Here is a 14,918-nt window from a genome sequence, read left to right on the forward strand (position 1 = left end):
TTCCGCTGCTCTCGCCAGCAGCCTTGTCCTCGCTGTCGGAGGCTGTGCTGCGCGGGGGACGGCGAGGGCCCGGGGGGGCACCGCCAGTGCCGGCTCCAGGGCGTCCTCCAGCGCGGAAGTCTCAAGAGGACGCTGGCCGGCCGGGGCAAGCCGCCCTCCCCGGGTCCGCCCGTGAGCGCATGGAAGCACTTGGAATGTGTTAGCTTCCCGCTCGAGAAGCCCTGGCTCTGTTCTGAAGCCGGGGGTGCTTTGATGTCCTCGCAGCTGATCCAGGCAGGACCCTCGCCCGCCCCAGGCCGAGAGCAGTGTCTGCTGCATCCGGTCACCTCGGGGAGGGCAGGCAGCGGGCTGGGCCTGCGGCCGGGCCACCCCCTGGCCTGGGCTGGCCTGGCCCCATGTGTCCCTCGAGCCGGGCGCTTTTAGTACACGCCGGACCCCTCCCGTCCAGCATGGTCAGCACATCTTACCGGGCAGTTGGCTTTTTTTAAAACCGCGCCCTGGTGTTGAGTGAACAGCCCCTAATTAGAGTGCCGTACAAGGTACCCGGGGACCCGGCCGCGCTGAGCGCGGAGGCTGATGGGCACGTCCTGGGGACACGGCAGCTCCGTGGAACCGGGACACGGGCCCCGGGCACCACGTCAGGGGAGGAGCCGTGGGGTTTGCCTGGACGCGGGTCGAGATGAGAGAGAAGCGCTGGCCCCCTGCCTCCCGGGTCTTGAGGGCGGCCGGGTGTCGTGGAACTGCCCGCGGGCCCACCGCGGGCCCCGCTCGGCCCCCGGCCTGGGCGCTGGTGAAGCCACATGTCAGCACGTGCGTGTAGCGGGGCCGCCATGTGTATTTGCCCGTTCTCGAAGCTGTTCAGGCCTTGTGGATACAATTTAGATATTGTTTTTACTGATTACAAGTATGTGCGGTCATAGTAAAAACCCTGGAGAATTCAGAAAACCGTAACGAACCACCTTTCATCTTAGCCCTGCGAGGTCCCCACCCGGCGTTCCTGTTCCGCTGCTCTCGCCAGCAGCCTTGTCCTCGCTGTCGGAGGCTGTGCTGCGCGGGGGACGGCGAGGGCCCGGGGGGGCACCGCCAGTGCCGGCTCCAGGGCGTCCTCCAGCGCGGAAGTCTCAAGAGGACGCTGGCCGGCCGGGGCAAGCCGCCCTCCCCGGGTCCGCCCGTGAGCGCATGGAAGCACTTGGAATGTGTTAGCTTCCCGCTCGAGAAGCCCTGGCTCTGTTCTGAAGCCGGGGGTGCTTTGATGTCCTCGCAGCTGATCCAGGCAGGACCCTCGCCCGCCCCAGGCCGAGAGCAGTGTCTGCTGCATCCGGTCACCTCGGGGAGGGCAGGCAGCGGGCTGGGCCTGCGGCCGGGCCACCCCCTGGCCTGGGCTGGCCTGGCCCCATGTGTCCCTCGAGCCGGGCGCTTTTAGTACACGCCGGACCCCTCCCGTCCAGCATGGTCAGCACATCTTACCGGGCAGTTGGCTTTTTTTAAAACCGCGCCCTGGTGTTGAGTGAACAGCCCCTAATTAGAGTGCCGTACAAGGTACCCGGGGACCCGGCCGCGCTGAGCGCGGAGGCTGATGGGCACGTCCTGGGGACACGGCAGCTCCGTGGAACCGGGACACGGGCCCCGGGCACCACGTCAGGGGAGGAGCCGTGGGGTTTGCCTGGACGCGGGTCGAGATGAGAGAGAAGCGCTGGCCCCCTGCCTCCCGGGTCTTGAGGGCGGCCGGGTGTCGTGGAACTGCCCGCGGGCGGACAGGGGGTCCCAGGCAGCCCCTGTCGGTCGGGGTTGAGCCGGGCCTGCTCGTCGGGAGCGGCAGCCCCGGTGCAGACACCGCGAGGCGCGTCTGACCCGCGTGCAGAGCCTGCGGGGGCCTGGGGAGGCGCCCAGAGGACCCCCAGTTTAAGTCGGAGCGGAAGGCCGCCTCTCGGGGGAGCGGGGGGCTGGCGGAGGGCCGGGTTGGGGGGAGGGGGCCGGGCCGGGGTCGCCCCTAACACCGCACAGCCGGGAGACTCGGCTGCGAGCCCCTAACCCCCCACCCAGCCTGTGCTGAGCCGACAGCTGAGAACCAGCCCCTCTGACACCTGGGGAACAGCTCGGAGTCACGAGCAGAGGCAGAAATTAGGGTTCTCTTGGTAAAGGTCAGAGCGGTTTCTCTTGTTCCTGTTTGAAAACGGTCTGCGTCGAACCATCATGACGAGGCTAGAAGTGTTAAGGGGCAACGGAGCGGGGCCGGCCGCCCGCGGGGGCCGGGGCCAAGCGAGACGGCACGCGGCCAAGATGGCTCAGCACCGAGAGCTCCCGGGCCGCTCGGAAGGGTCGTGGGGCGGAGGGCAGGGGCAGGCCGGTGCAGAGCTGGCGCCAGCTCCTTGCGAGGCGCCCCCGCTCCTTCCCTGCGGTCTCGGAGGGCCCCCTCCGTGGCACATCCAGGCCCGCACCTCGTGGGCCTCCTGCCCTGCTGGGCCCGCCGGGGGGCCACCCTCGGGCTGCTGGGCAGAAGGGAGCCTTTTGTTGCAGACGGCCCTGCTGCGGCGTAATCCGCACCCGACGCTGGAAGGTTTTCATCCGCCGCAGAGAAGCCCCATGCCCGCCGGCAGCCGCTCCCCCCTCCCTCCCCGGCCCCCGACCCAGCCCCCGTCGGGCGGCTTTGCCTGCTCTGGCACTCGCCAGGGCGAGTGCAGTCACACCGACGGGGCCTTCCGCGTCTGGCCTGGCGTGTGCTCTCGAGGGTCGTCCGTAGTGTCGTGTGTACGGAGCATCGTTCCTTCCGTGGCTGCACCGCACTTACCCGTTCGCTTGTCGGCGGTTGTTTCCGCGTTTTGACTTACGTTGAACGTTGCTGCCGTGATCGTTCCTGTGCCGGTTCCTGCGTGGATGTGTTTTCACTTCTCCCGGGCACGTACCCAGGGGTGGAACTGCCGGGCCACGTGGCTCACTCGTGAGGAACCGCCAGACTGTTTGCGCAGCGCCCGCCGTGCCCCCCTTCCTACTGCCCGGCGTCCTTCCCGGCACCGTGTCGCCCGGGTTACAGCTGTCCTCGCGGGCCTGAGGCCGTCTCGCCGTGGGCTCCGTTTGCGCTTCCCTAAAGACAGGTGGTGGTGTGGCCATTTGTCCGTGTCCTTTGGGAGAAGGCCCATGCGGATTGTTCGCCCACTTTTTAAGCGGGTCCTTTGTCTTTCTGCTGTTGAGTTGTCAGAGCTGCAGGTGGACCGTGCACACGAGTCCGTTATCAGACGTGTGTCTTGGCGGGGCCGCCGCTCAGGGTCTCCGCGGGCCGGGAGGAGCGTGTCCACCTTCCCCCGAGCCTGGGCCGCCGCGTGGGTGGGCCGCAGGCGGCGCAGCTCCGCTTTCTGGTGGCCGTTAACAGGAATCTTGGTGCAGCGGGCGCCCGCCAAGGCGGAGCCAGGGTTCCAGCTGGCGGGCGAGTTTGGGGGTTGGCTGGAAGAAGCCTTTCCTGGTCGGCTGCCCGGGAAGGAGGGGGCTCTCCCATGGGGGGTGTGCGCGTCACCGGCTGTGTCCCTTCCAGCCTGGGATTCCCCAAGCGGGGTGGTGGCCGTCATCCTCCGAGCAGGGGTGGAGCTGACCGGGCCGGGTGGGCCGGCGGTCGTTCCGCGAGTGGGGGGCTTCACTACAGACTCAATTCCTTTAATAGACGTAGGACTATTGAGGTTATCTCTTTCCTTTGTAGTGAACTTTGGTAGTTTTGGTGTCTTTCAAAGAGTTTTTCCATTCTAGTTAAGTTGTCAAGTTTATTGGCAAAAAGTTGTTCATAATGTTCCCTTACTATCCTTCTAACATCCATAGAATTCGTAGAGCTGTCACCTCTCTCATTCATGATACTAGTAATTTGCGTCTTCTTTTATTCCTGATTAATCTGACCAGTTTATCAATTTTATTAATCTTCTGAAAAAAATCACTTTTGGTTTCATTTTTTTCTAATGCTTTTCTATTTCAGTGATTTCTGCCTTGATCTTTATTTCCTTTCTTCTGCTTACTTTGGGTCTACTTTGCCCTTTTTATTTTAGTTTCTTATTTATGTATTTATTTATTTAATTTTGGCCACGGCACGTGGGATCTTAGTTCCCTGACCAGGGATTGAACCCGTGCCCCCTGCAGCAGAAGCGCGGAGCCCTAACCACTGGACCGCCTGGGAAGTCCTCAAGGTCGAAGCTAAAGTCTTGATTTGACTCCTGTCTTCTTTTCTAATGTAGACACTTAGTGCTATAAATTTTCCCCCAAGCTCTGTTTTACCAGCATTCCACAAATTCTGATATTTTATTTTTATCGTCATTCGGTTTAAAAGTGTGAATTTCCCTTTTGATTTTTTCCTTGATCCATAGGTTACTTAGAAGTGTACTATTAAGTTTCCATATATTTTGAAAATTTCCAGATAGCTTTCCGTTATTACTTAATGATTTAATTTCTTTGTGGTCAGAGAACATAGTTTGTATGAAATGAATCCTTTTAAATTTATTGAAATTTGTTTTAAGGTCCAGAATGTTGTCTATCTAAGTAAATATACTCGAAAATAATTTGTATTCTGGAGTATGCTATAAATGTGAGGTCAAGTTTTTTTATAGTATTGTCAAATCTTCTATATCTTTGCTCGTTTTCTATCTTCCTTTCTATCAGTAGACGGAGAGGTATTGAAATCCCTGACTATAATTATAGATTTGTCTATTCCTTCTTACATTTCTGTTGGTCTTTATTTTGTGTATAAATTAATCCCTTTATTGTTTTAAAATGACCTTTTTCCTTGACGATATTCTTTGCTCTGAAATCTAATTTGTTTGGTATTAACATGGTCACTGCAGCTTTTGGCTTCTGTTAGTGTGGTATATCTTTTTCATATTTTTACTTTTTTATGAGCCTCATATAGTTGAGCCTTGCAGGTCTATCCAGTCTGACAATCTCTGCCTTTTTACTGGGGTCTTTAGACTATTTACATTTAAGTTGATTACTGCTCTGATTAGGTTTATGCCCACATCTCATTATTTGTTTTCAGTTGGTCCTATGCTTTGTTCCTCTTTTTCTGCCTTCTCCTAGATTAATTGAATAATTTGTACAAATTCATATATTTCCTTTTTTGACTTGTTAACTGTGGCTTTATCTTGGTGTTCTACAGATTGCTTTAGGACTTACAGTGTACATCTTATCACAGTCAACTTCAAGTGACATAATATCGCTTCACGTAGATTCTAAGAACCTTGGAGTTCTCCTGCTACATGCATAAACCTTCCAGTTTTCTCCTTCCTGCCTTATTCAACTCCTTGAAATACATTTTACTTATACGCATATTGTAAACCTCACAATAAATTGCTACTATTTTTGTTTAAATAGTCAATTACCTTTTAAAGCTATTTAGATGATACTTTTAAGTTTTTTCATGTATTTCATATGCAGCTTCCACTTCCTTGTTCGTCGAAGGAATGAGGTGGTCTTCATTCTTCTTGTGTACGCCCATATTTCCATCGTCATCTTCCTTCTCTGTGAAGGGCTTCCTTCAACATTTCTTGTAGTATCAGTCCGCTGGCGATAATAAGTTTTTTCAGGTCCTACGTGTCATTTTCACCGGGTGTACAATTCTAGGTTGACTGGGTTTTGTTTTGTTGTTCTTTCTGTGCTTTACAGATACTGTTCCACTGCCACCTGGCTTCCGTGTTTCCCGTGAGAAATCTGCTTTCAGCCCTCTTTGTTCCTCTGGTCATGTGTCTGTTTCTCTCTGGCTGCTTTAAAAATGTTCATTATTGATTCTGAGTGGTTTCATTACCATGTACTTTGGTGTCATTTTCTTCATTTATTTTTTTGTGCTTGGGGTTCACTGAGCTCGTTGGATCTGCCAGTTTACAATTTTCATCACGTTCAAATGTTTTGGGCTATTATTTTTTCCAAGTATTTTTTCTGTCCTCCTGTATCGGTACTCCATCACTGAATAACAGATTAACCCCAAACTTAGTCGCTCAGTTTCCAAAGGCCAGGAGTTGAGTGCACTTAGCCCGGCCCCGTCCTCAGAGTCTCTCACAGGCTGCGGTCACCTCACATCCCTTCCAGGAGAGGCTCAGCCCCTGAGTTCACTCACGTGGCTGTGGGCAGCACTCAGTTAGTTCCTCGTCACGTGGACGGGTCATGGCTTCTCTGGTTCTCGCTTCGTCAGAGGCGAGAACCAGAGAGTGGGAGCAGGCCAGGGTCGCTCTCCACTGTGACACCACCTCACAAGTGGCGCCCCGTCATCTGTGCCGTAGCTTTTACTCAGAGTCCATCAAACTCTAGGACGGCGGGGTGCGCGGGATGCCGGTGCCGGGAGGCAGGGTCGCTGGGGGCCGTCTCAGAAGCCGCCTGCGCACGCGTCTCGGCCTCTCCAGGGGCTCAGGTGCGCATGCGGCGTGTCCCTCGAGGGCCCCACGGCTCGCTCTCGCGTGCGCGGTTCTTTCTCTTTCATTCTTTTCTCTTCTCTCTTTCATCGTGAGTGGTTTCTGTTTCTGTTTTCAGGTTCGCTGAACTTTTTTCCCCGGCTTCCGACCTGCCATTAACCCCACACCCAGGACACTTTCCGTCTCATGCACCGTAGTGTTCACCTTTAGAAGTTCAATTTAGCTTTTTCTGTCTCTTTTACGTCTTCAACTTTCTGAACACCTGGCATAAAGTTATAATAACTGATTTCGTGTCACCTGCTGATTCTAGCATCGGTATCAGTTGTGGATCCGTTTCAGCCGATGGCATTTTCTCTTCGTGGGAGTCGCATTCTCCTGGCTTCTGCATGCTCATCGTGGTTGACGGGTGCCAGGCGTGGTGAATCTCTTCCCGTTGGGGGCTGGGTGTTTTTGCCTTCCCGTGACCGCCCCCAGACTTTGTTCAGGGGTGTTGCTTACTTGGAAGCAGATTCTTTCAGGTCTCAGTTTAAGAGTTGTGAGCCAGGGACTTCCCTGGCGGTGCAGTGGTTAAGACCGCGCTTCCACTGCAGGGGGCACAGGTTCGATCCCTGGCTGGGGAACTAAGATCCCACGTGCCGCCAGGTGTGGCCAAAAAAAAAAAAAAAATTGTGAGCGGGACCAGAGCAGCATGTCGTCGAGGGTGACTGTGCTCTTACGGAGGGGAGGCCCTCCTGTGCCCTGTGGCGGTGGGGTTCTCTGGGGCGGCTGGTGAGGACGGGCACTGCTCCGGCTGTGTGAGCTTCTCCTGCGGTCGTGGCATTTGCTCTGATCCTCGTGGGTGTTTTTTCCTGGTCGCAGGTGGTTTCTTACTTGTGTGCTGATCAGACCCTGCTGAGTGTCCGGGCACCCCCTGCTCAGTCCTTCCTCCAGGCGTGGCTCTCCTCTCGGGCGCTCTGTCCCGCACCCTCTGGCCGCCTGGGGTCTCCCCAGACTCTCGGCTCAGAGAGTCCGCCGGCTCTGCCTGGGCCTCTCCCTCTCTGTGCCCAGAAAGTCTCTCGAGGGGGGAACGGGGCAGTCACAGGGCTTGCTTCCCGTCTCCCGGGACCGTGCCCCTCATTCCCACGTGTCCCGGGACTTGGAAGCGCTGTTGCGTGTTTGTGTCTCATTATTTCCGGTTGTTTCAGGCGGGTGGGTAAGTCTCCCCGCTTCTCCCGGAGCCCGCCGAGCGTTTTGACAGGTGTTATCATCTGAGCCCACCAGCAGCCCTCTGGGGTGGGAACACAGGCGTGCGTCCCCCCTTAAACTGAGGGAAGTCCAGCTCAGAGAGGTGGAGTGACGCGCCCACGGTCACACAGCAGCCAGGAGAGCAGCCGCGGCTTCTGACTCCATCACGCCGGTCCTGCGCAGCCACGTCGCTCTGCCGACGATTCCGCGGGCCCCGCGGGCTCCACGGAATCACGCCGAGGCTGTGTGACTTGTCTCGATGGGGAGCGAGGAGGGGGAGGCTTCCTGGATGAGGCCTGGAGGGGACACGTGGCCCAGCCCACTCGACGGAGCAGGCGGCAGGCCCAGGGTCGGGGGAGCCGGGCCTTCGGGTCCTCTCTGGCTCCTGCCCCCTGAGCACGGGGTGGGGGAGGCGGTTGGCTCTGTGGCGCCCACCCCCACTCGCGCCTCCCCTGTCCACGGGCCTCTGCCCCCGGGAACCTCCTGGAAGGAGGCCTCGGGCGCCCACCTGTGAGGGGCAGGGCTCCTGGAAGTGACCGCTCGGGGCCTCGATGCCCCGCGTGCACCCTTCCCCCTCGTGAGGCTGCAGGAACAGCTGCGTGTGGATCTAAAACTGAGCATCTAGGAAGATGGAGGGCTGTATAAATAGAATAATAATAATAATAATTGTGGGTTTGAGACGGATCTGCAACTGTTGGGGTGCCCGGCCTTGCCCCCCACAATCACTCTTGGGAAAGGTCACCCCTAGCTGGGGACGGTGAATTCCAATAACGCTGGTATAATTAGAACATGCAGTATTTAGATGTTTTTTCAGTACAATTAAGCGGGGATAATTGGGTGAGCTATTTTGCTGGACATGCTTTTTTGCCAGCTTCCGTTCCCTGGAACTTCGTGCTGGGACAGCGCTCCCAGCTTCTGGCCAAGTTGTCCTGACCCACTTGCCACCGTGTCCCTTGCTTGTTCGCACGCATCAGTGTCTGCCTGGGCCTCCCGGGGCTGCCTGCCCTGGGCTCTGGGGACCCAGAGCGCAGCGGCCGCCCCCAGTCGCCCCTGGTCTGGGAGCCACGCCTGGCCAGCCTCGCGGGGTGCGGAGGCATCTGCCCTCGGAAGGGGAGGCTGACCGGGCTTTGGAGGTGACAGGGATGGGCTGGGGGGCCCGCGCGGGCTGGGACAGGGGCCTCAAGGCACCAGGAGAGGGAGGGGGCAGCCAGAGTGGGCCGGGAGAGCTCGTCCTCGTGGCCGGCGAGAAGGGCTCCACGGGGCCAGGTTCTCAGGGAGCCAGAGAGGGCTGTGCGTGCATCTCTCCGTGGAACACAGGTGGGCAGGCAGCGCAGAGACTTGCACGGCGTCTGCAGGCCGCCGGCCGCCACGCTGGGTGTCACCCGCGGCCCAGGACACCGGGGGCGGGAGGGCGGGCGGGGGCGCCCCCAGAGGTGCCCTCCCACGGGCAGGGAGGATCTGAGAGGAAGCCGGCCAGGTGTCCCCCCCGCCCAACCCCCGAGAAGCTCACCCCAGCCCTGGAGGCCGACAGGTGGTGACGGCACCGTGGCAGGGCGTCCCACGAGCCCCAGGCCCAGACACCGTGTGTCCCCACCGCGGGCCCCGCTCGGCCCCCGGCCTGGGCGCTGGTGAAGCCACATGTCAGCACGTGCGTGTAGCGGGGCCGCCATGTGTATTTGCCCGTTCTCGAAGCTGTTCAGGCCTTGTGGATACAATTTAGATATTGTTTTTACTGATTACAAGTATGTGCGGTCATAGTAAAAACCCTGGAGAATTCAGAAAACCGTAACGAACCACCTTTCATCTTAGCCCTGCGAGGTCCCCACCCGGCGTTCCTGTTCCGCTGCTCTCGCCAGCAGCCTTGTCCTCGCTGTCGGAGGCTGTGCTGCGCGGGGGACGGCGAGGGCCCGGGGGGGCACCGCCAGTGCCGGCTCCAGGGCGTCCTCCAGCGCGGAAGTCTCAAGAGGACGCTGGCCGGCCGGGGCAAGCCGCCCTCCCCGGGTCCGCCCGTGAGCGCATGGAAGCACTTGGAATGTGTTAGCTTCCCGCTCGAGAAGCCCTGGCTCTGTTCTGAAGCCGGGGGTGCTTTGATGTCCTCGCAGCTGATCCAGGCAGGACCCTCGCCCGCCCCAGGCCGAGAGCAGTGTCTGCTGCATCCGGTCACCTCGGGGAGGGCAGGCAGCGGGCTGGGCCTGCGGCCGGGCCACCCCCTGGCCTGGGCTGGCCTGGCCCCATGTGTCCCTCGAGCCGGGCGCTTTTAGTACACGCCGGACCCCTCCCGTCCAGCATGGTCAGCACATCTTACCGGGCAGTTGGCTTTTTTTAAAACCGCGCCCTGGTGTTGAGTGAACAGCCCCTAATTAGAGTGCCGTACAAGGTACCCGGGGACCCGGCCGCGCTGAGCGCGGAGGCTGATGGGCACGTCCTGGGGACACGGCAGCTCCGTGGAACCGGGACACGGGCCCCGGGCACCACGTCAGGGGAGGAGCCGTGGGGTTTGCCTGGACGCGGGTCGAGATGAGAGAGAAGCGCTGGCCCCCTGCCTCCCGGGTCTTGAGGGCGGCCGGGTGTCGTGGAACTGCCCGCGGGCGGACAGGGGGTCCCAGGCAGCCCCTGTCGGTCGGGGTTGAGCCGGGCCTGCTCGTCGGGAGCGGCAGCCCCGGTGCAGACACCGCGAGGCGCGTCTGACCCGCGTGCAGAGCCTGCGGGGGCCTGGGGAGGCGCCCAGAGGACCCCCAGTTTAAGTCGGAGCGGAAGGCCGCCTCTCGGGGGAGCGGGGGGCTGGCGGAGGGCCGGGTTGGGGGGAGGGGGCCGGGCCGGGGTCGCCCCTAACACCGCACAGCCGGGAGACTCGGCTGCGAGCCCCTAACCCCCCACCCAGCCTGTGCTGAGCCGACAGCTGAGAACCAGCCCCTCTGACACCTGGGGAACAGCTCGGAGTCACGAGCAGAGGCAGAAATTAGGGTTCTCTTGGTAAAGGTCAGAGCGGTTTCTCTTGTTCCTGTTTGAAAACGGTCTGCGTCGAACCATCATGACGAGGCTAGAAGTGTTAAGGGGCAACGGAGCGGGGCCGGCCGCCCGCGGGGGCCGGGGCCAAGCGAGACGGCACGCGGCCAAGATGGCTCAGCACCGAGAGCTCCCGGGCCGCTCGGAAGGGTCGTGGGGCGGAGGGCAGGGGCAGGCCGGTGCAGAGCTGGCGCCAGCTCCTTGCGAGGCGCCCCCGCTCCTTCCCTGCGGTCTCGGAGGGCCCCCTCCGTGGCACATCCAGGCCCGCACCTCGTGGGCCTCCTGCCCTGCTGGGCCCGCCGGGGGGCCACCCTCGGGCTGCTGGGCAGAAGGGAGCCTTTTGTTGCAGACGGCCCTGCTGCGGCGTAATCCGCACCCGACGCTGGAAGGTTTTCATCCGCCGCAGAGAAGCCCCATGCCCGCCGGCAGCCGCTCCCCCCTCCCTCCCCGGCCCCCGACCCAGCCCCCGTCGGGCGGCTTTGCCTGCTCTGGCACTCGCCAGAGCGAGTGCAGTCACACCGACGGGGCCTTCCGCGTCTGGCCTGGCGTGTGCTCTCGAGGGTCGTCCGTGGTGTCGTGTGTACGGAGCATCGTTCCTTCCGTGGCTGCACCGCACTTACCCGTTCGCTTGTCGGCGGTTGTTTCCGCGTTTTGACTTACGTTGAACGTTGCTGCCGTGATCGTTCCTGTGCCGGTTCCTGCGTGGATGTGTTTTCACTTCTCCCGGGCACGTACCCAGGGGTGGAACTGCCGGGCCACGTGGCTCACTCGTGAGGAACCGCCAGACTGTTTGCGCAGCGCCCGCCGTGCCCCCCTTCCTACTGCCCGGCGTCCTTCCCGGCACCGTGTCGCCCGGGTTACAGCTGTCCTCGCGGGCCTGAGGCCGTCTCGCCGTGGGCTCCGTTTGCGCTTCCCTAAAGACAGGTGGTGGTGTGGCCATTTGTCCGTGTCCTTTGGGAGAAGGCCCATGCGGATTGTTCGCCCACTTTTTAAGCGGGTCCTTTGTCTTTCTGCTGTTGAGTTGTCAGAGCTGCAGGTGGACCGTGCACACGAGTCCGTTATCAGACGTGTGTCTTGGCGGGGCCGCCGCTCAGGGTCTCCGCGGGCCGGGAGGAGCGTGTCCACCTTCCCCCGAGCCTGGGCCGCCGCGTGGGTGGGCCGCAGGCGGCGCAGCTCCGCTTTCTGGTGGCCGTTAACAGGAATCTTGGTGCAGCGGGCGCCCGCCAAGGCGGAGCCAGGGTTCCAGCTGGCGGGCGAGTTTGGGGGTTGGCTGGAAGAAGCCTTTCCTGGTCGGCTGCCCGGGAAGGAGGGGGCTCTCCCATGGGGGGTGTGCGCGTCACCGGCTGTGTCCCTTCCAGCCTGGGATTCCCCAAGCGGGGTGGTGGCCGTCATCCTCCGAGCAGGGGTGGAGCTGACCGGGCCGGGTGGGCCGGCGGTCGTTCCGCGAGTGGGGGGCCGGCCCCCGGTGGCCGCCGCCCCACCCGCCTCCTGACTCCCCGGAGCTGCCCCACCAGCACCACTGCCTTGCTGAACGCGGTCGCAGACCACAGGCTTCTGTCTGGTGTACGACGGCCTCTCGCCAGGCCTGCGCCCCCAGCAGGCAGGCCCCGGGGGTCCTAGCACCTGGGATGGGCTTGCTGGCAGGTGAGGCCCATGTCGGGGCGCCATCTGGGGTCTGGGAGCTGCCGCAGGCCTTCCCGAGGGAGGGAGGGAGCTTCCCCGTGAGCCTTGTCCGAGTGTTTGGGCACCTTCGGCCTCTGTCCACCCCCAGCTGCCCTGCATCCCCGGGAGCACCTGCCCTGGGCTCGGCCCTGCTCACACCTGCCTTGTGACCCAGGCCAGCCCCGAGCCATCTGGGCCTCGCTCTCCCCACTTGCACGTGAGGGCTTGACCGGCTAGTTTGGGGGTCCCACCGTGTGGCACACACGGTGTTTAGAGGCTGGTCTTCCGAGTCACTGGGGGACAGGCCCGTCTTCCTGCGTGGCACCTCCCCAACCACAGGTGGCGCGTTTACGTAAAGAAGCAGTGAAAGGAATTGGCTTCTCTCGGGTTCTCCAGGACTGCCTGGCCCCCCCACCTGCCGCCCTCCAGCAAGCCCACCGAGTGGGCTAGCACCCAGCGGTGCCCTCAGCTGGGAGCCCCTCCGTTCCGTGCCCGCGACCTCACAGCCGGAAGGGGCGGGATGTGAACTCGGATTAGCGGGCTCCGGAGGCAGCCCCGCCGCGTGACAGCCCTGATGTACAGCAGTGCCCGAGGGCGGTGGGTGGCCGTCCCCCCGGCACACGGGGCGGCCTGAGCCCCGCCTCGGAGCGCCTGCAGCCTCGTGGCTGTCACGGGGCCCTCACGCCCGGCACGGAGCGTCCTCACGAGGGCTGGGGTCTGAGGGTGGACAGACCCGGAGGAGCTGATGAGCTGTGGTGCACACCCCCGTCCTGGCTTCTAGGTTCCAGAAGCGTGGGTGAGACCCCCCCACCCAGGAGGCCCGAGAAACAGCCTCGCCTGGGGGGACGTGCCTGCACTTGGGCAGATGGCCCGTCGCGTTGGAGCCTGGGGCAACAGGGGATTGAGTGGGGCGACCCGCCCAGGGCCCACCTGCTAACGGCATCTCCCGTGTCTCCCGCTCACCCTGCAGGCCGCGGGACCCTCGGGCACCAAGATGCAACTGCTGGAGACGGAGTTCTCTCGGACGGTGCAGGAGCTCATCGAGCTGCACCTGCTGCGGCAGGACAGCATCCCCGCCTTCCTCAGCGCCCTCACCCTCGACCTCTTCAGCCGCCAGACCGTGGCCTAGCCTGCGGCCCCCCGCCCCGCGCCGGCCGTGCCCTCAGCTTCTGAAGGCGGAAGCGGGCAGCCAGCGGGAGCCCGCTCAGGCCCGTCCCTTGGGGTCCCAGCCCCCCCAGGCCAGGCGCCCCATCCACGGGCCCGGCCTCCTGCCCAGACGGCCGTGAGCGTCAGGGCCTGATGGGGACTCCTGCGTGCCCCCCAGCCTCCCTGCCCAGGTGGCCTGCACCTGTGCACAGGACCCCTGTGGGTGGGCACAGCTCTGGGCGGCAGGGTTAAGCGGCTCGGGGTGCCCCTCCCCGACCCCTGGGCTCACGGCCACTCTGCAGGGACGGGCCACCACCTCGTCACCCTCCGTCCTGGAGAGCAGGTAGGAGGCAGCGGTGGGGGACCTCGGGGCAGTGCTCTGCACCGGCTTCCTGTCCCCTCCCGCAGGCGCCCCCACCGCACCGTGCTCCAGCCCGGCCGTGCCTGGACCTGGCGGGTGAACCCGGGCTGCCGGCGAAGTTCCCGGCGCTTGTGAAATAAAGGCTCCCCTCAGCCCCCACCCGGCTCACCGTGTGTGCGTCCGAGGCCCTGGGCTGACGGGCTCCCTCCACGCACGCAGCTCGGCACCCCTGCCGTGCCGACGTGCCCGCCCTGTGTGCCTGGTACCCGCCGCCGCGGAGCCGGCAGAGGTGGGTGGGAGTGGCCTCGGGGCATAGCCTCACCCGGGGCGCTGCCCCCGCTGCCCCAGGCGGGTCTCCGGGCCATTGTCGGGAGGTGGGCGGGGAGGGCAGGCACCGGGTCCCTCCGCAGAGCCCAGAGCCCTGGGAGGTGTGGCCTGTGCGTCCGGGGCGGCCCCCGACGCCGCCTTTCACACCCCACCCCCATCACAGTGGCTCTGGAGCTCGGTCTGTGAATGGCTGCCCGGAGAGACAAGGCCCAGCCAGGCCCGGGGTCACAGCAAGGTCAGCACAGGCCCGGAACCCAGAGCCCCCGGCTGGTTCGACCGCCAATACGGCCCTGGAGGAAAGCGCTGTTCCCGCTTCACAGATGAGAAGACTGAGGCTCGGCGTGCAGACCGGCTTCCCAGGGCCACAGGCTGCTCGGAGCTGGACTCTGGTCCGGCTGGGGGCGTCCTGCTCTCCTCACCACCTCAGACGCTCCGGGCGCCCTCTCGCCATCTCGCGGGGCAGGAGCGAGGCTCCGTGTTTCCTCGTCGTCACCAGTCGGGGACGGCAGCGACGCTCGCGCAAAACTCTGCCGAGCCAGGCGGCGGTCCCGGGGGTCCTGCGCTTCGTGAAGACCCCCAGTTGGGGGCTTTCCAGCAGACGTCAGAGCGCACCTTCCTTCGCCTCTCACTCCACGCTGGAGCGGCCCGCTTCCCGGTGCCGCGGACACACCAGCACAGAGTGAAGTCGCGTCTCGGGCTCTGAGCCCCTCCGTGCGGGGCGGGTGGGGAGGGGCCTCGTCCGTCTCCCTCCGTCTGTCGGGACCCCCAAGCCCGCAGTGGCGCTTCCCTGCTGCTTTGCGGGAGAAAAGGTCCCACAGGTG

The 14,918-nt window shown here is 62.4% G+C and overlaps 1 protein-coding gene across 3 annotated transcripts in view; it reads left to right on the forward strand.

The window, feature by feature from the left end:
- The window catches only part of MAD1L1 (mitotic arrest deficient 1 like 1), a 350,389-nt gene extending 336,887 nt beyond the window's left edge, over window positions 1–13,502 (forward strand). For all 3 annotated transcript variants that reach the window (XM_024125005.3, XM_028498607.2, XM_055089925.1), the window contains one exon: window positions 13,234–13,502. In XM_024125005.3, coding sequence (XP_023980773.1) covers window positions 13,234–13,392 — 159 coding nt within the window. In that variant the 3' untranslated portion in view covers window positions 13,393–13,502. The remainder of the gene's footprint in view (window positions 1–13,233) is intronic.
- Window positions 13,503–14,918: the final 1,416 nt, after the last annotated feature.

This window comes from Physeter macrocephalus, chromosome 14 (assembly GCF_002837175.3).
Source record: "Physeter macrocephalus isolate SW-GA chromosome 14, ASM283717v5, whole genome shotgun sequence".
Lineage (NCBI taxonomy): Eukaryota > Metazoa > Chordata > Mammalia > Artiodactyla > Physeteridae > Physeter > Physeter macrocephalus.